This window comes from Lissotriton helveticus, chromosome 12 (assembly GCF_964261635.1).
Source record: "Lissotriton helveticus chromosome 12, aLisHel1.1, whole genome shotgun sequence".
Lineage (NCBI taxonomy): Eukaryota > Metazoa > Chordata > Amphibia > Caudata > Salamandridae > Lissotriton > Lissotriton helveticus.
Genome location: NC_136073.1, coordinates 17,783,021 through 17,807,609, shown reverse-complemented (window position 1 = coordinate 17,807,609; position 24,589 = coordinate 17,783,021). Strand labels below are relative to the sequence as shown.

The 24,589-nt window shown below is 50.6% G+C and overlaps 1 protein-coding gene across 2 annotated transcripts in view; it reads right to left on the bottom strand.

Annotated features, from left to right (window-relative positions):
* The window catches only part of FCHO1 (FCH and mu domain containing endocytic adaptor 1), a 160,958-nt gene that overhangs the window by 61,113 nt on the left and 75,256 nt on the right, over positions 1-24,589 (bottom strand). For both annotated transcript variants that reach the window (XM_078671088.1, XM_078671089.1), the window contains exons 4-13: positions 20,866-20,957; positions 19,631-19,705; positions 15,110-15,251; positions 14,510-14,662; positions 13,469-13,573; positions 12,547-12,645; positions 11,659-11,755; positions 9,283-9,327; positions 6,649-6,721; positions 5,905-5,929 (exon numbers count right to left, since the gene is read on the bottom strand). In XM_078671088.1, the coding sequence (XP_078527214.1) occupies positions 5,905-5,929; positions 6,649-6,721; positions 9,283-9,327; positions 11,659-11,755; positions 12,547-12,645; positions 13,469-13,573; positions 14,510-14,662; positions 15,110-15,251; positions 19,631-19,705; positions 20,866-20,957 (906 nt within the window). The remainder of the gene's footprint in view (positions 1-5,904; positions 5,930-6,648; positions 6,722-9,282; positions 9,328-11,658; positions 11,756-12,546; positions 12,646-13,468; positions 13,574-14,509; positions 14,663-15,109; positions 15,252-19,630; positions 19,706-20,865; positions 20,958-24,589) is intronic.

The following is a 24,589-nucleotide window of genomic DNA, read 5'->3' as shown; positions in this document are numbered from 1 at the left end:
GAGAGGTAGCGTGGTGTGACTCCGCCTCAACTGCACTCTGCCCCAGCATTCGGAACATTCTACAGCATACCCCATGAACGCGGAGAGGTAGTGTGGTGTGACTCCGCCTCAACTGCACTCTGCCCCAGAATTCGGAAGATTCTACAGCATACCCCATGAACGCGGAGAGGTAGCGTGGTGTGACTCCGCCTCAACTGCACTCTGCCCCAGAATTCGGAAGATTCTACTGCATAACCCATGAACGCAGAGAGGTCGCGTGGTGTGACTCCGCCTCAACTGCACTCTGCCCCAGAATTCGGAAGATTCTACTGCATACCCCATGAACGCACAGAGGTCGCGTGGTGTGACTCCGCCTCAACTGCACCCTGCCCCAGAATTCGGAACATTCTACCGCATACCCCATGAACGCAGAGAGGTCGCGTGGTGTGACTCCGCCTCAACTGCACTCTGCTGCAGAATTCGGAAGATTCTACAGCATACCCCATGAACGCAGAGAGGTCACGTGGTGTGACTCCGCCTCAACTGCACTCTGCCCCAGAATTCGGAAGATTCTACAGCATACCCCATGAACGCGGAGAGGTAGTGTGGTGTGACTCCGCCTCAACTGCACTCTGCCCCAGCATTCGGAACATTCTACAGCATACCCCATGAACGCGGAGAGGTAGTGTGGTGTGACTCCGCCTCAACTGCACTCTGCCCCAGAATTCGGAAGATTCTACTGCATAACCCATGAACGCAGAGAGGTCGCGTGGTGTGACTCCGCCTCAACTGCACCCTGCCCCAGAATTCGGAACATTCTACCGCATACCCCATGAACGCAGAGAGGTCGCGTGGTGTGACTCCGCCTCAACTGCACTCTGCCCCAGAATTCGGAAGATTCTACAGCATTCCCCATGAACGCAGAGAGGTCGCGTGGTGTGACTCCGCCTCAACTGCACCCTGCACCAGAATTCGGAAGATTCTACAGCATACCCCATGAACGCAGAGAGGTCGCGTGGTGTGACTCTGCCTCAACTGCACCCTGCCCCAGAATTCGGAAGATTCTACAGCATATCCCATGAACGCAGAGATGTCGCGTGGTGTGACTCTGCCTTAACTGCACTCTGCCCCAGAATTCGGAAGATTCTCCAGCATACCCAATGAACGCAGAGAGGTCGAGTGGTGTGACTCCGCCTCAACTGCACTCTGCCCCAGAATTCGGAAGATTCTACAGCACACCCCATGAACGCAGAGAGGTCGCGTGGTGTGACTCTGCCTCAACTGCACCCTGCCCCAGAATTCGGAAGATTCTACAGCATACCCCATGAACGCAGAGAGGTCGCGTGGTGTGACTCCGCCTCAACTGCACCCTGCCCCACAATTCGGAAGATTCTACAGCACACCCCATGAACGCAGAGAGGTCGCGTGGTGTGACTCCGCCTCAACTGCACTCTGCCCCAGAATTCGGAAGATTCTACAGCATACCCCATGAACGCGGAGAGGTAGTGTGGTGTGACTCCGCCTCAACTGCACTCTGCCCCAGCATTCGGAACATTCTACAGCATACCCCATGAACGCGGAGAGGTAGTGTGGTGTGACTCCGCCTCAACTGCACTCTGCCCCAGAATTCGGAAGATTCTACTGCATAACCCATGAACGCAGAGAGGTCGCGTGGTGTGACTCCGCCTCAACTGCACCCTGCCCCAGAATTCGGAACATTCTACCGCATACCCCATGAACGCAGAGAGGTCGCGTGGTGTGACTCCGCCTCAACTGCACTCTGCCCCAGAATTCGGAAGATTCTACAGCATTCCCCATGAACGCAGAGAGGTCGCGTGGTGTGACTCCGCCTCAACTGCACCCTGCACCAGAATTCGGAAGATTCTACAGCATACCCCATGAACGCAGAGAGGTCGCGTGGTGTGACTCTGCCTCAACTGCACCCTGCCCCAGAATTCGGAAGATTCTACAGCATACCCCATGAACGCAGAGATGTCGCGTGGTGTGACTCTGCCTTAACTGCACTCTGCCCCAGAATTCGGAAGATTCTCCAGCATACCCCATGAACGCAGAGAGGTCGAGTGGTGTGACTCCGCCTCAACTGCACTCTGCCCCAGAATTCGGAAGATTCTACAGCACACCCCATGAACGCAGAGAGGTCGCGTGGTGTGACTCTGCCTCAACTGCACCCTGCCCCAGAATTCTGAAGATTCTACAGCATACCCCATGAACGCAGAGAGGTCGCGTGGTGTGACTCCGCCTCAACTGCACCCTGCCCCACAATTCGGAAGATTCTACAGCACACCCCATGAACGCAGAGAGGTCGCGTGGTGTGACTCCGCCTCAACTGCACCCAGCCCCAGAATTCGGAAGATTCTACAGCAAACCCCATGAACGCAGAGAGGTAGCGTGGTGTGACTCCGCCTCAACTGCACTCTGCCCCAGAATTCGGAAGATTCTACAGCATACCCCATGAACGCAGAGAGGTCGCGTGGTGTGACTCCGCCTCAACTGCACCCTGCCCCAGAATTCGGAAGATTCTACAGCATACCCCATGAACGCAGAGAGGTAGCGTGGTGTGACTCCGCCTCAACTGCACCCTGCCCCAGAATTCGGAAGATTCTACATCATAGCCTATGAACGCGGAGAGGTAGCGTGGTGTGACTCCGCCTCAACTGCACTCTGCCCCAGAATTCGGAAGATTCTACAGCATACCCCATGAACGCGGAGAGGTAGCGTGGTGTGACTCCGCCTCAACTGCACTCTGCCCCAGAATTCGGAAGATTCTACAGCATACCCCATGAACGCAGAGAGGTCGCGTGGTGTGACTCCGCCTCAACTGCACTCTGCCCCAGAATTCGGAAGATTCTACAGCATACCCCATGAACGCAGAGAGGTCACGTGGTGTGGCTCCGCCTCAACTGCACTCTGCCCCAGAATTCGGAAGATTCTACAGCATACCCCATGAACGCAGAGAGGTCGCGTGGTGTGACTCCGCCTCAACTGCACCCTGCCCCAGAATTCGGAAGATTCTACAGCATACCCCATGAACGCAGAGAGGTAGCGTGGTGTGACTCCGCCTCAACTGCACCCTGCCCCAGAATTCGGAAGATTCTACATCATAGCCTATGAACGCGGAGAGGTAGCGTGGTGTGACTCCGCCTCAACTGCACTCTGCCCCAGAATTCGGAAGATTCTACAGCATACCCCATGAACGCGGAGAGGTAGCGTGGTGTGACTCCGCCTCAACTGCACCCTGCACCAGAATTCGGAAGATTCTACAGCATACCCCATGAACGCGGAGAGGTAGCGTGGTGTGACTCCGCCTCAACAGCACTCTCCCCAGAATTCGGAAGATTCTACAGCATACCCCATGAACGCGGAGAGGTCGCGTGGTGTGACTCTGCCTCAACTACACTCTGCCACTGAATTCGGAAGATTCTACAGCATACCCCATGAACGCGGAGAGGTAGCGTGGTGTGACTCCGCCTCAACAGCACTCTTCCCAGAATTCGGAAGATTCTACAGCATACCCCATGAACGCGGAGAGGTCGCGTGGTGTGACTCTGCCTCAACTACACTCTGCCCCAGAATTCGGAAGATTCTACAGCATACCCCATGAACGCGGAGAGGTAGCGTGGTGTGACTCCGCCTCAACAGCACTCTCCCCAGAATTCGGAAGATTCTACAGCATACCCCATGAACGCGGAGAGGTCGCGTGGTGTGACTCTGCCTCAACTACACTCTGCCCCAGAATTCGGAAGATTCTACAGCATACCCCATGAACGCAGAGAGGTAGCGTGGTGTGACTCCGCCTCAACAGCACTCTCCCCAGAATTCGGAAGATTCTATTGCATACCCCATGAACGCGGAGAGGTAGCGTGGTGTGACTCCGCCTCAACTGCACTCTGCCCCAGAAGCAAAGGCCAGAGCATTTACCGGCACCATCCAAGTGCATTGATGTCAATTTCTTACTTGACGCTGTTCGCGCCCTTGGACGGGCAGCTCAAGACGAATGGTTTGTGCCAGTTTTCAGATCTCTAATGGGGAGACTTTTTTTTAGATAGAAGAGACCATTCCACAGACCTGGGAGGTGGGAGGATGATGAGGAATCTGCAATTAGAGTATCTAATGGGGAGTTACTCAATGTAACTAACTCATTCCTCTGCTGGATACTTCTAATCGCAGATCTCACCTTTAGAACAGATCCCAAAGCAGCACCTGCGGCAGTGGTGGGTCTGTGCAATAGCTCACCAAAACGTCCGACTAGACTGAACACCAAAACACCCTTCCCATCAGACCTGGCTATCTAGGTGGCAGTGCTTCCTGAATGTGTGACTGGATGCCCACTTTCTGACATGATAAATGGTGAGTACGGGCAGTGAGGCTATCAACGCACCTGTAGCAGCCGTGGCCCTGGCGGAACAAGCCCTCAATCCTTTCCGCGGCCACTTCGTAGCCAATGTATATCAGAACTTGGTCCAGAAGACTGACCTCCTTGACAGAGCCCTTTTCTGCACAGCCTGCCTTCTGTGTCCCGGAAAGTCCCACAAAGAGCTGACCGTATACCAGATGGTCTTTGGGGTGATCGATGTCAAAGGGTTGTGCTCTTCAGGGATCCAAACAAAGTCTCTCCTCCTCTTTAGAGGGGTGAGGTGGAGAATAGAACATCGGAAGTGTTATGGACTGTCCAACGTTAAAGGGACGTACAACCCTTGGGAGAAAGGTGGCTCTAGTCCTCAGCACTCGTTTGTCCGGAAAGGTGGTCCAGGGCGGCTGGACTGACAGAGCATCAGGTTCACTCACGGGATGAGCGGAAGTTTTCACGATGAGAAAGTTTAATCAAATTAAGGCAGGAACCTCATCTCCAAGAGCACCTGCTAAACTACCTTCCAGACCTTCCAATAACAAGTCCTTAGTCAGTAGGTTCAGTTCCAAAAGGGTCCTTTGTCTTTATTGTAATAATCACAGTTCAATTTCAAAAGAAGATCTTGGCTGATTTGATGTTTTGAAATTGAACTGTGATTATTACTAAAAAGAAGAAGGACCCCCCTTTTTGAACTGAACCTACTGGCTAAGGACTTGTTATTGGAAGATTTCCAAATTGTGGATTGATGCACGTATTGAGACTTTTTTGGCGGTCCTCTATTTTGCATTTATTGTTTCATTTCACAGTGGCCTTTGGGCGGTGGACCACTAGGAGAGAGCTCCGGTATTTGATTATTCAATTAATAATGCAAAAAAATGTTTAATCAACTAGTGCGCTGTGGTGCTAAACCCTCACTGCCAACGCTCAAAATATTGTACCTTACAAACCTTCTTGGCTTCTTCGGGGCGAGACCCGCATCCTAAAATATCCCTTTCTACCCTCCATCATAATACTCCTTGGCATCTTCATACAGCACCTACTATCCTCCTTCATCTATCTTACACCAGTATTTGTCACACCACCACCCCATGATCATCCCAGTACACATCACAGCTCATCAAAGCGCTCCCAACACTGATTGTCAACACTTTACTCACACATTCACTCTTTGCGTCTCCACTTAATCTCCAATACCACCCTTCGCCCTCTCTCGAACACCATCAGACCGATCCTACCCATCCACACATGGCAACTCCTGCCCCCTCACAATACCCCATACAGCACTAACTTCTCCCCAGAGTAATCGCCCCAACTAGTCATAAGGCAGCACCCATTCTCTCACACACCACAGGCATTGAGCACCATCAGAGCACCTCCTCGTTCCACATACACCGCTTTACGCCAGTTGCGTCACATGGTTCCTACTACTGCCTACATAGGGAGAGCGTACACTGCTCCTTTCTGGCCCTTTAACAGCATCGTGTGACCGCCCCACCCCCCACACCGCCACTGTAATAACCCCACTTGAAGCACGTTTGTACAGAGGGGTGACTTACCATGCCGTCCACATCCTGAGACTCCCTGGAGGGGGAAACAAAGTGTCATGTAAAGCCTGAAAATCAGGACCAGCAAAGTCAAACCACACCCACTCACACAGGCAGCAGCAGTCTAGTTAACAGTAACCCCGCCACAGTATCTCCCAGTAATAAAACCTTCTAAAACATAACCAATAACAAACCAGCACTACTAAATAATAGGAAACAGACGTCAGCAAGGTATTAAAAAGCGAAAACAGACTTTTGCAGAGTGACGGGTCAGAGCCAACAGAGCTTCCTGAGTCACAAACCCTAGGAACATATAAAGGTTATAAACAAACACTAATGAAACACCCTGAGTAGGAAACACCGCTGAGCCACAGCCACCAGAAAGCAGGCGCCAGTTAGGGACAGCCAACACAAAACAGCCATTGATGAGGCACAGACAATGGAAAACAGACAGAGTGAGATACAGCAAACATGACAGACAAAACAGAGGCACACCCAATCGGAAACTGACCCCAATGAGGAACAGCCAATAGAAAACAGATTTTGATGAGGCAGGGACAATGGAAAAGAAACTGTGTGAGGTACCGCAGTGCAGCACACTCGACAGACACACCAGAAGCACACCCAATAGGAAACCAACGCCTCTGAGGAACAACCAATACAAAACAGGTTTTGATGAGGCACAGACAATAGGAAGCAGAAGGCATTAAGGCACAGGCAATTAAAAAACCAGAACAATAAAGTAGTGCTACTCACACGGAATCCGCCCCCTTCTCCTTTCGTCCCAGCCCTGGGATGCGAAAAGGTTTGACGCGAATGCGTTTCACTCCTGCAAAAAACAAAACAATTGTGCTTAGTCGATGCCAAAGAGCAGCGCGTGCTGCACAGTTAGTAATAATCACCCTATACGCACATGGGAATCGCCCTCACCAGGCCCACCACCTTTCACAGAGCCCATAAACGTGATGCCTTGCTAGGCAAAGCTAGCTATTGCTGCAGACAAACAAAGGGCCTTATGTATACCCAGGCAGACTGCCAATGGTCAGGGAGCGACGGTCAATACCTCACTAAGATGACCTGCCATAGGGAAGAGGCCATGGCCTCACCTCCTTAGTGGAGAACCGTACGCTCTACTGACAGATCCCAATGATGGCGGCTCTCTTCATAGCACCAAAGGTTTGCCAAGTGTTCTTGTTCAGAGAAATACTCTCAAAGCAGGACTTTTATCTGTGAACGACAAGCAAAATGGCCCAACGAGCAAGGATAGTTCTCTCGGCCTTTTACCATTTTTGCTGATGTATCCGCCATGCCTTGCTTGCCAGTCATTGGCAGGGAAGATTAGTGACTCTCACCCAGCCCTCAGTCGGGCAGGACATCCATGACTGATCGGGCAGGCCCTTGGTGAAAGGACCAGATTGCTCGGTCGTGGGTTAAAGTCAGTGGAGCCAACGGAGTCGCAAATGACGGAAACCCAGTGAATGACTAATAAGCACAAGGGGGGGGAGGTCTATCTGGTCTGTCTGGTACAATGTAATGTAGTGTAGTGGTACATGTATAGCGCACGAATCACCATGAGTCATCTCGGCGCTTGTACAAATACCGCTGAGGAACCTTCCTGGCCTTTCCCTGTGAGGTGTCCACTCCTGGGCACCCCCAAGGTGAAGCCAGGCATCCCAGCGCTGTTGGGGCCATTGTGGAGATTAAGCAAGCTATTGCCCAGAGTTGCAGAGTGGGACTCCATGATTGGAATAGGCACCGAGGCGGGAATTATCAGGTCCTGGGAGATTGAGTCCAAGACCCGCCGAGGCGGGAATTGAACCCTGGTCCCGGGCCAGACCTCTGCATCAGGGTCTGCCGCTCTAACCATTGAGCCACACTTCTCCACGCCAATGCACCACCTCATTTCCCTGATTGGGGTACTTTGTCACATGCATGAGAGTACTTGTGGCTGCTTCAAGTCCACAAGACCTCTCCAATAAAATACAAAGTGATGGTCGGAATGTTGGAACGGAGTTCAGCCACAGTGACGCATTACATTCCATCATTTTTCACCCACTGTGCCATACTAAACAAGCACTGCCATAGGCAAATCATCCTTCGTCCAGCTCCAATATCATCAGCGACAAGCAATTTGTGAACACATAGGGGGACAAATTCTACGTAAAGGCTAAAAGCTGAACTAATAATAGCTTGATGTAATAAGCCTAGAGGGATTTCTTACATCTACAAGGGATTGTTATATGGACAGTGAGGCTTTCAGAAAAGTGTGCTTTAAAGCCAAGGAGATCTTGTTCATTTTTAAGAGCCACATGTCGGTTTTACATTTTGCAAGAAGCAGGTTTTTCAGTTCTGTGCATTTGTCTGAATGCGGCACTTTGGGTGGCACTCTGATGAGCCGTGATTGGCGGGAAGGTGCTCTTCGTCGGATCCAGAATTACCAAGTCTTTGGCCATTTATCTGGGTTCTATTCATTTCACACCGCGAGGGATCAAGGGGCTTGGGTTCCGGAAGACGTTTCTTTTCAGTTTCTTCGTTCTTTTCATTAGGTCAGACTCCACTCTTCTTCTACCGTTTCCAAACCCAACGTCCTGTATGCGCGTACTGTATTATACTGCAGCATTTATATAGTGCTTACTACCCGCACGTGGGGCGCTGAAGCGCTTGTCGACATGTGTAGCCCGCTACACTGTGAAGGGTGTGTGGTTGAAAGTGGGTTCTCTTTGCTTGTTCATCGTGTGTGGGAAGTGTTTCCATGTTGTGTGTGATGACCACCAAGGGGCGGTTATCGTATTATGGGACTTGGCACTTAGTAATGTGATGAATGAAGCAGTGTGAGAGACAGACACACAGTTTGGTGGCATATAGCATGTTGTGACAAAAAGGGACGGACATTAATGAATATTTCACATCCAGCCACTACATTGCATGATTCACCAAGCTGGGAAACTAGTGCAGTTAAGCCACACTGCTCCCCCCCGCCCCCCACACACAACACACTGTGGAGAGCAGTCTTCTAGAAAGTCTGCACAGGGAGGCCATTTACTGCATGAGTGTGAGGTCAGATTCCAATCTTACAAGCCACAACTACACTCCTCCAAACAGCAGTGGCTGACCCTGGTGCACTGGACTTTTACAACATTGTCAATCAAACTTTTACCAGCACCCTCTCCACTCCAGTGCCCAGAAGGGAGCTGCGCTACAAAAGTATTTCTCTCTCATTCATGCCAATATCGGTCTTCCTCAGAGAGCAGAGGCCTGAGCGCATACAGAAGAGGCTGCACTAAAGCTCACTGGGTCTACGCTCCTGTGCACTCTATGCTTCCCGCATCAATGAACATCCTTAGGAGTAGTATGCGTTTACCAGACACCATCGCCCGAAGACCTACTTACCCTCCAGCGCTGAAGGGATGCTGTAGATGTCGAAATCGACTGCGCCTGTAAAGAAAGAGCGAGACGGTGAGACAAAATGTAGGAAGACATAGCAGTGAGGGTGAGGCATCAGAGGAAGGCACAGTACAGGTAGGATGGAGCAAAGGCTGGCGCAGCACAGGTAGAATGGAGCAAAGGCTGGCACAGCACAGGTAGAATGGAGCAAAGGCTGGCACAGCACAGGTAGAATGGAGCAAAGGCTGGCGCAGCACAGGTAGAATGGAGCAAAGGCTGGCACAGCACAGGTAGAATGGAGCAAAGGCTGGCGCAGCACAGGTAGGATGGAGCAAAGGCTGGCGCAGCACAGGTAGAATGGAGCAGAGGCTGGCAGAGCACAGGTAGGATGGAGCAAAGGCTGGCACAGCACAGGTAGAATGGAGCAAAGGCTGGCACAGCACAGGTAGAATGGAGCAAAGGCTGGCGCAGCACAGGTAGAATGGAGCAAAGGCTGGCACAGCACAGGTAGAATGGAGCAAAGGCTGGCACAGCACAGGTAGAATGGAGCAAAGGCTGGCACAGCACAGGTAGGAAGGAGCAAAGGCTGGCACAGCACAGGTAGAATGGAGCAAAGGCTGGCACAGCACAGGTAGAATGGAGCAGAGGCTGGCACAGCACAGGTAGAATGGAGCAAAGGCTGGCACAGCACAGGTAGAATGGAGCAGAGGCTGGCACAGCACAGGTAGAATGGAGCAAAGGCTGGCACAGCACAGGTAGAATGGAGCAAAGGCTGGCACAGCACAGGTAGAATGGAGCAAAGGCTGGCACAGCACAGGTAGAATGGAGCAAAGGCTGGCACAGCACAGGTAGAATGGAGCAAAGGCTGGCACAGCAGTGATTGGGAGAAAGATGCACCCAGTAAGGGTGCCTCTGGTTTTACATATGTGCATAATGAAGCAAGAAACTGTGACTTGGATGCCAAGGAAAAAGGCGTACCAATGCCGCCTGCCTCTTTCTAAAAGGCAACAGCTCTCGCTCTCTCTCCACCCCTCTTTTCTTATTAAACTCTCCGCCCGGCCCCAAGGGACTAGCAGTCTGAAACGTCATGATTGCAAGGGACAGGGTGCTTTGAAGTGAGAATTGTTCTAGAGATAGTTACTGGAAGGCCCTCAACTATGGTCATTTTCAGTTTTTCCTTCCTACTACAACGTCTGCATCGCTCTCTTGAGTGAGACTTGATTCGAGCAGAAAATTCCAGCAGAAACCGTGGGACCGGGTGTGTGTCCCGTGAGCTCTACTGATGAGGATCACACAGTGAGACCAACAGAGACTGGGCTGGTGTTTTGTGAGTCTTAAGCACACGTGTATGCACCTTACCCCATGCATGTTTACTGTGCGCATGACTGGAGAGTGGATAATCAAAAGGGAAAGCTGTGTGATGCCGCGGATACACCCGAACAGAAGATGAAAACGGGTCTACACCATAAACCGCATATTTTCACACAGACCCCCTCCCTTGCTCAGCCAGGGCACAACCTATAATTCTTGTGAGACATACATGTAGTATGTGAGGGGAGAAGCTAAGCAACTAAATGTACCCCACTCATGATGAGCACATGTGGTGCAACCAGCTATTTTAGCAGAACCACAGATGTGAGTACAATGGGCTGCACGAGCGCGGCCGTGTGCGCGCACTCCTGGTCACTTCACGCAATCCCTCACTGATGCAGAGAGATGGGGTCCCTGGGACTTCTCTTGGGAGTCCACAAAGAGGTAACTTCCTGCCCAAGAAGTATCAAGTGATCAGGAGTTTCACAGAGGAACATCTAAAATGGCCATTACAGCACAAGCAAAGTTCAGGAAATTGTGCCCAAAATTTTGCTAATTCCAAGATATTTCCAACATGTGTGACATGTATTACTTATGATAACTGCTCGGGAAAAAAACCTGGGAAAACACATTCTAGCAGATGAAAATCTGCAAATGTAATAAACTTTCAGTTAAAACTAACTCTGCACAGCTTTTAAATGTGTGATTAACAGCTCAGGCATTAATAACTGTTCTCACTTTTAAACAAAAGTGAGTTTTTCAGAAAAAGCTATAAATGTTATTTACAACATTTGGCCAAATAATTCCAATTGTCTTTTAAAAAACGTGTGTTTTTTAAAAAAAATAGCAACATGCTGTCAAAAAGTTAGCTTTTAGCAACTAATGGCAACTGTTAGTATATCTATAATCCCTTTAAAAGTGCCTCGTGCCCCAGGGAAAGAGTCATGCTGTTGGTCAGTTGCTGACTGAACCCGCAAGGATTTGACATCACCTTTCTCTATGTGTTGCCCACAGGCCTCTCTGCCACATTGTACTGTATCCCTGGTGCTCAGGGCCAGCCGCAGAACTCACCTGGTTTGTCTTTGCCTGTCCCTTTGCTCTCCGCAAACTTTTTGAGCAAGTTGTCGATGCAGATGTTCTCCATGTTCTGTTTGAACTCCTCGTGCACCTGGTAGAACGGGGGAAGAGGGACAGAGTAAAGGCACAGCGGTGAGAAAACCAGCACCAAGTCTTACAGAGGCAGCAGGGGACTGCAGGATAGCAATGCACTGCCTCGCTTTTAAGGCGACAGGGTTAGGAGGTGACTTGCACAGGTGCTGGAGTGGCACTTGTGGTGAGCTGTGTAGAGCGCTCCTAAGGATGAGGTACGAGGAGTTACAGAAAGGGGTGGAGAATCGCACACAGGGGTGAAGAATCGCACACAGGGGTGGAGAATCGCACAAGGGGGTGGAGAATCGCACAAGGGGGTGGAGAATCGCACAAGGGGGTGGAGAATCGCACAAGGGGGTGGAGAATCGCACAAGGGGGTGGAGAATCGCACAAGGGGGTGGAGAATCGCACAAGGGGGTGGAGAATCGCACAAGGGGGTGGAGAGTCGCACAAGGGGTGGAGAGTCGCACAAGGGGTGGAGAGTCACAGAGCTAAAGACCCTCTGTTGCTTTACTACAATCCAATCACAGCGAGGGTCACAGGACATAGGAGGCAACTTGCACCTGGTGCTGGAGTGGGAGTGGTGGTGAGTACTTCTAAGGAGGTATGGAGAATGGCCTGGGGGGGCAGGAACCCTCAGCTGATCAGCTACAATCTAAAGCTGGTGCCTCACATTAAGAATCATGGGGTACTGGTGGTGCCTTGCACCCAGTGCTGGAGTATACATGTGTCTTCCAAGGAGCTAAGGAGAGGGACAGGGGAGTGAAGCGCAGTTTGGCTTGCGGGGGCTGGGCAGTGTGCACCACTAACCTGTCCGATCTGCACATGCGTGTCCTCGATGGAATGCGAGTAGCAGCTGATCAAGACCTTCATGTGTCTCAAATGCACATCTTCCAGCTCCTGGAACCTCTGAGAGGGGACAAGACACAGGGTCAGATATGTCCAGATCTATCACAGAAGTGACTAGCTTACAAGACAAGCCCAATTTACCATTCACCCTGGGATTGCAGCCCAAGTATACTTCCACAAAATACACAAACTGCTTGAAGGAACCACTAAAAACACCACCATCTCCATCATGTGTTGATTCGCTTTAGGAATGTGAAGCCGCTGGTCACGTGCCAGACACCTACAAAGTGAACATGTAAATAATCGATGCTCTACCTCAAATCTCTTGTAGTTAAAAGGCGGCCTCACGCTGAAATCAAACATGCAGAGCGTTGGGGCCAGTTCATCGTGGATAGAGGAATAGGGGGCAAGGAGCTTCTGATCGGGTCCTGGAATACCAGGGCTGTTACCTATCTGGACTGGGTTCTGACAGAGCGGGGTGTAACCCCAGCAGGGGCTGCAGCGGAGGATTGAAAGAGCCACTTTCAAAGCTATGACCACCTTCCAGGACTTCACAAGTAGGAAGAATCAGAGGTCAGGACTACGGAGCAATGCGGAATTGTGCGCGTTATGGAACTGGCGGAGTAGATCAGCGGTGAGGTGCATTGGCAGAGCTCAGCGTACAACTTGATTGAAATACGACTAGAACTTCCATACGGGGGCCTAGGTACGCCACCAAGACCGGATACTCACGTTAAGAATTTGTTCACAAAATGCTGATACACAGGCTGGGTTCCAGATAGCAGCATTCACTGCTCCTTTGTACCACCCCCCCTTAACATGCTCTCCCCCTAGACATGCACCCCACTCCGGGGAGGAGGCCCGCTCCTCCACCACCAGTTACCTGAGCGGAATCCTGCATCTTCAGCTCAAAGTCCTGCCGCACTAGGTTGTACTTGTCGACAGCTCGCCGTAAGCCCTCCGCCGCCTTCTTGGACTTCAGCTCTGCCTGCGGGAGGAAGGAGGGACAGACAGGGGGACAACTTACTGGTCTGTTTTAGTAGCAAGGATGTGGGTTTTAAAACAGCTGTGGGATTTTATTAAATTTAAGCTATATACATTACATTTCCAGCCGTATCAAGGTGCTACTTTCCTGTAACACGGGTTTTGAAGCATGATGTCTGTTACACTGTTACCACTAGGATAGCTGGTCTGTAAGGTTGACTTTACAACCATAAGGGTTGTTTGGACTGGTGCAAGGTGCTCACTAGAATAGTGAACATCATATACCAGGCCAACTTCTCACAGTCAGAAACTAAATCCTTTCTTATGAATTCGAGAAAGTTTCTAGTGACCTCTGAGCTAGCTGGCACTCACAATTAAGTCTAATATATTAAGATAGAGACCTAGTAGACATAAGTCCTACGTCACATCGATAGGATATATTATTCCAATGCGCAGAGCCTATTGGGAGTATAGGAACTACACTACAATGCAGTTGACCTCTGATCGAAAGAGGGATGGTGCATGTGGTAATCAGTATTTGCACTGAGATGTGGTTGGTTTGTTGAAAACTGCCAAAAATGTTCCACTGAGCCCTACACACTGCACGTCCCTCTTGCTCAAGAGCTAAAGCTAAAGCACTGACATTTTATTTTATTTCCAACCATAAAAATGGTGCATGTACCATCCATGAATGTTTGCCCCATCTGAGAAGTGCCAAACGTGTGGCGCCTCCAGCCAGTCCTCGTGTTTTAGCCAACAGCACAGTGAACGCAGTAGGCTGGCTTTATCCACTGCCATTACCAACCAGGAAGTCCACGCATGCCAGAGTCTGTTGGTGTGAGGTGCGAGCGATGCTGTGGAGCCTCTCCTCATCTAAAGACCCTGCTCGCAGGGAATGGTTATCCGACGCATGGGCACTCGATCGAACGAACCCACTCACCTTTTCCACCTCCTTCTGGTTCACTCCTTCCTTCCTCAGCCGCTCGTACTCCACGGCCTTCATACAGTAGTTCTCTTTGGACTTCTGCAGGAGCTGCGCGGAGCTGTGTAGCGCCTGGACCGCCTCCAGGGTTCCGGACACCTCCTCCTTGGACTTGGGGAGAGGGAAACAAAGACATGGCGATTGGTGGAAGGCCGTGACAAAGGGAGGAAGCAGAGACCGCAATACTCTGGACAACAGGAGGGGTAGTAGTATTATTAGGATTCTGGAAGCCCTACTTACGACAACGAAGAACTACTAACATTTTATTTGAATAGAAAAGCTTCACATTAGGAGCTGTCCTTAAAATTCCATGAGTCTCTCCGTAATCAATACTTGTGGGGTGATCTGTGATCTACAGGACCCTGACAAAAAAGAGACCTCCCAGCCTTTTATTTATGTGGTCTGCGCCAGACGAGAATATCCTCCCCACCCTTCACATACTTGGTCTGTGCTAGACAGAAACCCAACACAGACTCCTGATGAGGCCTCAACCCTCACCATTACCACAAAACCACCTCTCTGACAGTCCCTCTTCCACTCATGGTTGCCAGGACCCACCTTCTTGTGCACCTTGACCTGCTCCTCCCCATATCGGTTGATCTCTTTGATGAGGTCGTGGAGTTTCCGCACCAGCTCCTGGTGGCAGAGCGCCAGCTTGTCTGAGGAGGTCCGGAACACTTCCCAGACGGGAGCAAAAGTCCTGGAAAAGAGACCAGAATATGTTTTAATTCAAGTCAGTCGGGAGAAGGGGTGGACAAAAGCGAGCTAGCAGGATACCCAGAAGGTGTCAACGCCTTAGAAGACGCTCAGGCTAATCAATGGCCGACTCAGGGACAAGGAACAGCAAGATTCAGGGATGTAACAAGCAAGGGGTACAGTTCCGCTCAAGACTCGGGGTGCAAGGGTCTCTGGGAACTCTCCTCAAACCTCAGCATTGCAGCCGGCACTCTAACTAGAAGCTACTCTTGTCTCCTCGTCTAGAGTCATTGGTGAGGTCTTCATTCTCAGAACTGGAGGCTCCTTAACCAGGAGATCTGGTGCACGCTTGCGGGGTTCACCTCCCACATCTCAGAAGAATCAAACCTTTTCTCCGCATAAGACCTCAAGCCAGGGTTATGAGCGAGGGTCAAGCGCCAGCTCAGCCGTACAGGTGCAGCTTTGGAACAGAAGCTTAACAAGGACTCCCTCAGACTCAGAGCCAAACTGTGGCAGCATTAAAATGTTTCACCGAAACTTCACCCCAAAAGCACCCCCCAAAACCAAAGCTTTCACAACCCAAGATAGAGGCCATCATTGTGCCACGGGACTGAGCATAGGATACTTCTTCCAGAAGCAGGCAATCCACTTCTGGGTGACGCCACGACCTGAAGATGCAAGTCTCGTGAAACTTACAACCAGTTCTGCCCGACACTGCTGTCATATCAGTTATCTAAGCACACAATTGTGTAGTCCCTCACAACTCAACTCAAGTGCAGTTTTTCTTTCTTCTGCAACTGCCTGCAGATCATCCTAGGGAGGGTGTGTCCCTCCAATGGATACAACTGCCCTCAACGTTTTCAACTTCCGTCGCTTGGGCGGCTACCTTAACCATCACCGGCTGGTCTTTAGTCTACTCACTGTCCTACTGCAGGGTGGGTACCAAAGTCTATGGTTCTCAAAACTACCTCCAGTTTCTCATCTTCCCACAGCCTGCCACCGTCTTGCTGCCAGGCCAACAAGCTATGTGCCCTCATCTGCAAAACCATCCAATAACCAATCGCCCCATCCTGTGCTGAGTTACAAACCCACAGACCATGTGCAAAGACATCACACCTCCTCCTGCGCCTCTTCCTCCTCCTCTTTCAAGCTCTCTGATGCCACTGTCTGCCTCTGTTGTGGCTCTTCCACATGGACACACAGCAGAGTTTTGTGAAGACCACGTGTTGGACAAGCAAGGGCACTGCAGGGCCGGACACCGGTGCATTAGTTGAGCTGCGCACCCATCTCCGCGCTCATGTAGCCAACGATTCATTGCTGAGGTACATTTGTTGATGACTGTGACGGGCAGGGATGGGTTACACTACTGGAGCTGCGTGTGGCGTCTTGGACTGTTAGAATGAGGCGCAACAAACCAAGATGGAGTTTCTCTGACAGAGCTGTACACTAACTCTGGAGTACTCGCTGGTGCACGCAGGACTCCCGGCTGAAAAGCACAGTCCAGAATTCAACAGCTCTGCAGATTTACTTTGAGAGGCAGCAGACTCCAGGGCTTAGGGGAAATCAATTGTTACATAGTCACCCACTACAAGTGCTGCTCCACTTTCAATCTCGCCCCCGTCCACGAGCAAACTCACCCTCCCTCCCGACTCTGAGGCCAGGAGCATTGTCCTCAGACCCCGGTCACACGTCGCTATCACCCAGGGAGCCTTCCTTCCTTTATGGATGCTCAGCAGAAGGAGCTTCCCAAAGATAATGTAACATATCTTTTAAATAACTCCTGGCAGGCGCTTTTGACTACACTAGGGTCATTTTTTTTTCTTCAAAGAAAAGGCACATTGGTTTCCTTTGAACCAATATAATGGGCAATACGGCGATTTCATTTATTTCAGTCTCGAAGAAATAGTAATATAGATATATATATATACACACACACACACACGCATATACACACACACTTTTATTTATTTTATTTTATTTATCTTGAAAGTTTTATATAGCGCGAACAAGATCTTTGCAGATATCGGAGCGCTTTACATAGAAAGGGGGAACATGAGGGAGCATAGTCAAACAGGTACGTCAGTAATGCTAATAGTACAAATACGTGGGAGCATATACACACACACACACACACACACACACATTACACAGTTGCACTCATCGCTGGGTATTTAGTTTGCGTAGTATTAATTAGGTCAGACTTCCCACTCTTGCCCCCTCCACTGACCCCGTTCCTATCTCTTAATTGCCCTTCAAGTGACCCCCCCCCCAGTGGTGCACGCATTTTAAAACTTAAGACACACAACCCTGCTGAAACAATAGAACAGTGAACCACACATGACTCAGGAGTAGGCCTGGGCGGAGTTCGCAGAGTTGGTGCATTACCAAACACCGTGAAATGCCGAAAATGTTTTGCCGCACTTCGCAGAGTTCCGCGAGTGGCAGAGTGCAGTATATTGCACCATTCACATTGATTTTTAGTGCCAAGAGTTCATCCGTGCTGTAAAAACAGCGCTAACAGCATCACGCTGAGTGCCAGACAGCTCCGCTTCTTTCTGCCGTTCGAGTAGATTTTCTACTCGAGAGGCAGTTTCCTCAAAACGAGCGGCCACTTTCTGAGTGCGAGATTCAGCTTTCTCAATGAGAGCGGTCGTAACCTGCTGCAACCGCCTCGTTCGGAAATCTCACCAGGAGGTGGTCTAGCACGCGATTTCTCTCGCTATTCAACTTAACATTGGCGAGCCACGCAAGAGAATAATCTCTGCAGAGTTTTTCAGAACTTTCACTCTGCGCGGAGTGGCAAAACTCTGCAAACTCCCCAAGTGGAGCGGAATTCTTCGCCCACCCCTACTCAGGAGCAGGCTCTACCTGGTACATGTAGGCTCGGGTGGTATTTTACCAATCCAAAGCTGTAATACTGGGCCCTGGAGTGGTAAGAGCTTTGTCATTTTTTAGCTCAGAGTGTACAGCACGTGCTAACCCTGTGCTTAAAGACAATGGATAAAATGGTGAAAGCTTTGTGACATTTCTAGCTCGGCTTGGATGGCACTGGGCTTAATCTACACTTAAAAATTCTGCAAGAAAAACAAACCTTTGTGGTGGGCAGATTTAAAGAGTCGGTTGTGTTGTTTAAAGGCGTCGCTCTCCGGGGTAATACTGGGAACTCTCCAGCATTCCCTACGTCTGCGCTACATAAATATAGATTTACGTATGAAAAAATACATAACGAGACAACGTTTAATAAAGCCCAATGTAGCCATCAAGGGGTTTTGATGACATCACAAACCACGGAAAGTCATTAGCACACACCACTGGAACACTAACATCACAATATACGATATTACATATTATCCGGTGCATATAAATTATATTATAGTTTTATTTGGTGCCGTTTGCATGGAAAATATGCCTTTTCAAACATCGAAGCATTTACTGAAAAGTGTTCGTATTAATAGGAAAAGAATACATTTAAAGATGCAGTCACACATGTAAGATCTGCGATAAAACACGTTTTGCTTTATTCAAATAAACATTGTCTGTAGAAGGCGGGTTTTTGAAGCTGCTTCCTGTAAGGTTGGGCTAACAAAGAGCCCTGGCTAAGATTAGAACGGCCTGCCTTTGTTTGCCTTCCACAGCAGCTGCAATGAAACAAGTTGCAATAGCAAAGCTCTGCAGGGCGGGGGCGCTGTCTAGACCTAGACATCACTGAGACGGAGGGAGCAAAGCGAGGTGCGAACAGGCCTCCCTACTGGAGGAAGCCCATATTTCACAGTCATGATGTCATTTCCATGAAATATGGGGGAAAAAATCCAACGGTATGACGTCATCGCATTGAATCAGGAGTTTGGAAAAAAATTATTTTTTTCAACATGTGTAGACACGTTTTGGGGGGACCAGCCAATGAGAGCAGGGGACAGAGAGGGGTTCCGGTACTGCCTTGTGTTTCAAACTATCCGTTCAAAACAGAATTCCACAAAATGTTGAAGGCAGATTTAGCCTGGGCTTCAGGGCGTGAGGTGGGTGCGCCAGTTAAACACTCGCTGCTGACATCTGCGGGCCAGAAGTTTAAATCCCGACAGAGCAACTCGTCTTTTAACCCTTCCAATTCCGGTAAGCACCAACTAGGACACTGGGTAATGGAACGCTTCTTTTTTACAGACCGTATACGCTGAAAAACGGTTATGTGGCAGAACAGACCCAACAAGTGACGTCATGTCGGGCAGAGCTCAGGGGTGAGGGGCAGCCGGTCAGACTGCCCTGCCCCCAGGCCTCCTCTTACCCCAGCAGGCTGCTGCCCCCAGGCCTCCTCTTACCCCAGCAGGCTGCTGCCCCCAGGCCTCCTCTTACCCCAGCAGACTGCCCTGCCCCTAGGCCTCTTCTTACCCCAGCAGGCTGCTGTTGCTCGCCAGGCGGGAGAGTTTCACCATGGACTTGGAGTAGGTCTCCTCGATGGCAGCCCTGCAAAGAAACAACACAGAGGCAGCGTGAGGGGAAAGACACACACAATGCACACACCACCAGGCTATCTCAGCACCCTCAGCGCACTGAAACCAACTCCACAGTGAACGGTACTGGTGCACCAATGGTGCTGGTGCACTAACGTGAAAACCCCAGAAATGGCACAACCCTGGAGGTGCACAATCGCATGCTAAAAGAACAAAGAATGAAATACAATAGGCAGAGGCGGGCGAGGGCAGGGCCCTGAGGCAGAGGCGGGCGAGGGCAGGGCCCTGAGGCAGAGGCGGGCGAGGGCAGGTGCCTGAGGCAGAGGCGGGTGAGGGCAGGTGCCTGAGGCAGAGGCAGGTGAGAGCAGGGCCCTGAGGCAGAGGCGGGCGAGGGCAGGTGCCTGAGGCAGAGGCGGGCGAGGGCAGGTGCATGAGGCAGAGGCGGGTGAGGGCAGGTGCCTGAGGCAGAGGCAGGTGAGAGCAGGGCCCTGAGGCAGAGGCGGGCGAGGGCAGGTGCCTGAGGCAGAGGCGGGTGAGGGCAGGTGCCTGAGGCAGAGGCAGGTGAGAGCAGGGCCCTGAGGCAGAGGCGGGCGAGGGCAGGGCCCTGAGGCAGAGGTGGGTGAGGGCAGGTGCCTGAGGCAGAGGCGGGTGAGGGCAGGTGCCTGAGGCACATGCTGGTGTGGGCAGGTGTCTGAGGCAGAGGCTGGTGTGGGCAGGTACCTGAGGCAGCGGCTGGTGTGGGCAGGCGCCTGAGGCAGAGGTGGGTGTGGGCATGAACCTGAGGCACATGCTGGTGTGGGCAGGTACCTGAGGCAGAGGCCGGTGTGGGCAGGCACCTGAGGCAGAGGCGGGTGTGGGCAGGGGATTGAAGCATCTTCTTTAACTATCCCAAACAATCTGCATGCTGGCACCTCATGGGCCCTCCCCTGCCAGGATGCCACACAGGCCAAGCCACTCCAGCCAGATGGCAGCCGTGAAGCATCAGTGAAAGGGCGCCGCCCTAGAGACGTGCTCCTTGAAGCTCACGTGCCGTCACAGAGGCCTCTGTACAGAGTGCTGGTGGCATCCATAGATGGGGAGCTAGTGACATTGCCAGGTATGCGTGCTGGCATGCCAGCCCCAGCAGACCTCCCCAGGCTGGCACAACCTGCCCCCAGCGCCGCCCACCCTTACCTCTCTCGAACGAAGTCAGCCAACTCCTTGGTGGAGATCTGCCCGTGCTTCATGTTGTGGTACAGCACCCCGAACCCCATGTTCTTTTCTCCCTGCAAGAAAAAAAGATAAAGTGTCATTTTCTGGGGAGAAAGGTGGGAAGGGGGGCAGGAGGGGCACCAAGCAGCACAAAGAACAAGCACTGAAGGGGGACATTGCTACAGAGGGGAGGAGTCATCGTGGCACACGCGATTCCCAGTGTGTAATTAACATTGTGCAAAATGACTACTGTAGAGCCACGAGGTGTCTGTGCTGTGCAAAATCGCTTTCCGTGTTAGGACGCAAATCTAGCACCCTCCGGGCAACACATCCTGCTACTTTAAACAAAATCACAAGCCTTTTACACTCAGATTCAGAAAGCTTTATTTGAAGTGTATAAACAATACATAAAAGCATAAGCAATAAAATCACAATTTAAAATTCATATCAATCATTTACACTCTTAATTAAAAGGGTAATTATACAATAAAATTAAAAATTCTTGGGAACACTTATTTATTTATTTATTTTGGAATCTTGTATAGCGCGCAGTTACCCTTGGGCATCCCGGCGCTTGTTCATGACTCGGGGGAGTGGAGCTAAAAGAAAACCTTTGAGGGGCAGCATTAAGCGGGAAATAAGTGAGTCTTGAGTAGCTTTCGGAACTGGATCATGCCAGACTCTAGCCGTAAATTCAGAGGCAACACGTTCCATAACTTAGCAGCGTTCACCGAAAATCTTCTACCGCCCGTCCGGGCTCTTTTCACTCTAGGCACTTGTAACAAAGCTTTGTAGTCAGAGCGTAGAGCTCTGGTAGCCTTGTAGGGCATCACCATATTACCCAAAATAGGAGTACCCTTCCCATGCAGGATTTTATGAGCCGTACAGAGAGATTTAAATGTTATCCTCTCCCGTATCGGAAGCCAATGCAATGCTCTCAGTGCCGGTTTTGCTGACTGTATCCTGGGAATATTCATCAGCAGCCTTGCTGCTGCATTCTGTACTTGTTGTAATTTATTGAGCGTTGCTTCCGGTGCGCACAGAAAAAGCGCATTACCATAATCTAGCCTTGAGACAATCAGGCCCTGGATAAGAAGTTTCCTAGACGTCGGGGGGAGAAGGGGTAAAATCTTACGGGCTGATCGGAGCAGAGCAAAGCAAACTCCGGCCGTTTTCTTTGCACGGGTCTTGAAAGACAAATCTTGTTCAAGCCACACGCCCAAGCTTTTGATCTCTTTTTTGGGGCTTGGAGGGTCGCCGAGGCAGCTCGGCCAGCTGCCTATCGGCAGAGAAGGCCCCGTCTGTCCCAACAGCATCAGCTCTGTTTTAGAACCGTTCAGTTTTAATGATGAGTTGCCCATCCATGTATGCACCTTAGATAAGCAAGAGTGCAACAAGTCCGGGTGATCCACCAATTGGGAGAGGGCCACCACCAGCTGGGTATCATCAGCGTAGCTGATAATTTTGATGCCCAGTGGTGCCACCACATCCTCCAATGGGGCCATATAGGCATTGAACAATGTGGGGCTCAGGGAGGAGCCCTGAGGCACACCACACTGAAGGGGGATGGGGGCAGATTGTGCACTCCCTTCCCACACTGGATAGGTTCGCTGATGCAAAAACGAAGCGAGCCACTTCAAGGCCATTCCAGTTAGGCCACTTGGGGATTCAAAGAGTACATTCATGCTAATTAAAAGGTTAAAAATTAATACAATGGTGCAAACTATGACTAATCAATTATAATGGACCTTCTCAGTCTAAGTATTGCTCCCAGGTACAGAGTTACAGTGTTGATGGTATAATAATCATCCAATGTCCTTAGCTTGTTATATGCTTCTCCTGATTTTCTTATACCCCAAGATAACAAGAGAGGTCTCAAAATGTGCCGCCTCGGAAGGCTATAGAGGGTGCAATAAAGAGTACAATGAATATTTGATTGAAATGACACCTCATCACAAGGACAGGTTGTTTTTTCTCTCGTCCAATCATTACATCGAGGCAGGGTTATTAATCTATAAAAGGTTTCTAAACGGAAACATGTTAAGAGCCTGCGGAAAAAAAAGGGTTGGTTTACTACAAGATATAGCTGGATGTTCCTGTGCAATGTGACGTCATCGTGATTGATTTTTTTTTTTTTTAAATAGGTTTTTATTGCGGATTCTGAACAAAAATCTCAAATCAGGACAGGCAGTACACTTAGAGCATCAGTGAATAACCAATCCAAATACAATAATATACACAGCCATTTAGCCCACAACCCGGAGGTCAGGCGGCGTGGAATGTCTCACAGATATGGAAACGCCAGTGTGCCCGCTCTGCAGAAATAGTCAGTCATCTATGATACACAGTTTCCGCTTTTAATCCCCCTAACAACAACTCCCCTTACAACCCATTCACAACGAGATAGTGCCAGGACTAGTCCTGGTGCTGGAACCAATGTGATGGCAACCTATCATATATGGTAAAGGTGACCAACTATAGGACATAGTTCGCGCGCCTCCCTGTCCTCTAGGGATAGTCTTCTAGGGTCCCTAAGCTGCAATCTGCCACTAGATCCCAGCACCTAAACACCTTATGGCCCACATGGTGATCCTAACTACCCCGAGGTGAGTGTGTCTTGCCCACCCCCCCTTGCCCAGCTGCTGCTAGTGCGAGTGTATATAAATTACAGTAAAACCAGATCACGACCTCGCCCAGTAGAATCTACTGTATATTAATGCTCCATGTAGTCCTTTCCAATTAGTGCTCTCCATCATCAGCCTCGCCTCCTACCATATAGTCGCGCAGCGCCTGCACGATCAGTTCCCACGCTCTCGCCACATCCATGCATTTATCAGTGGCACTCCTGGTAGCCTGCCGCATTCTGATGACACTCTCACAGCCCGCCCATTTCAACAGCTCATTCATCCACCGCTTCACCGATGGCCCCTCTTTAGATTTCCAGTGCCAGGTAATCTCCCTCTGGGCCAGCATAAGGCCCAGATCGATAAATTTGCTAGTGAGTTTCGTCCGCTTTGTATGAGGGAACCACAGTAGCAAGCATGCAGCTATATCGAAATCCACCTCCCTGTCTGTAACGGCGTTCAGGAGGTCTCCCACGTCACGCCAGTATGACCCTAGTCCCGGGCACCCCCACAGCAAATGATCCAAGTCCGCCTCAGGCGCTAAGCATCTCGGGCATACGGCGTCCCGTACCCGAAAATATCTCGCTATCCTCTCCGGGGTCAGGTAAGCCCTATGAATAATGAAAAAATGTATCTGTTGGAATCGGGCATTCCTCGTTCCCTTCCAGGTTCGCTCTAAAACATGGCCCCAGACTACATCCGGAATGGGCCTACCTATACTAGCTTCCCAACTTGCTTTCAGTGCCCCCAGCGGGGCCAGACCCTCGTGCTGTAGTCTATTATGGAGGCAGGTAACCGCCTTGGTAGTGCCCGCAGCCATAACCACGTATTGACACACCATAGTCGTCTCCGGTTCCACCAGCCCCCCTTTCCAGTGTTTTTGCATCGCCGCAATCACTGCCGCATGCAGCAGGAAATCCCCGTCTGGCAGACCAAACCTGTCTTGCACCTCCCGGAACAGGGCCAGTGTCCCCTCGACGTATAGATCTCCAACTACCTGCAGCCCTAGTTCCTCCCAGTCCGATAGCGGGGACCAGTCGCCCCCATGCGGCAGCGCGGTCAGCATTCCTAGCGGAATCTCC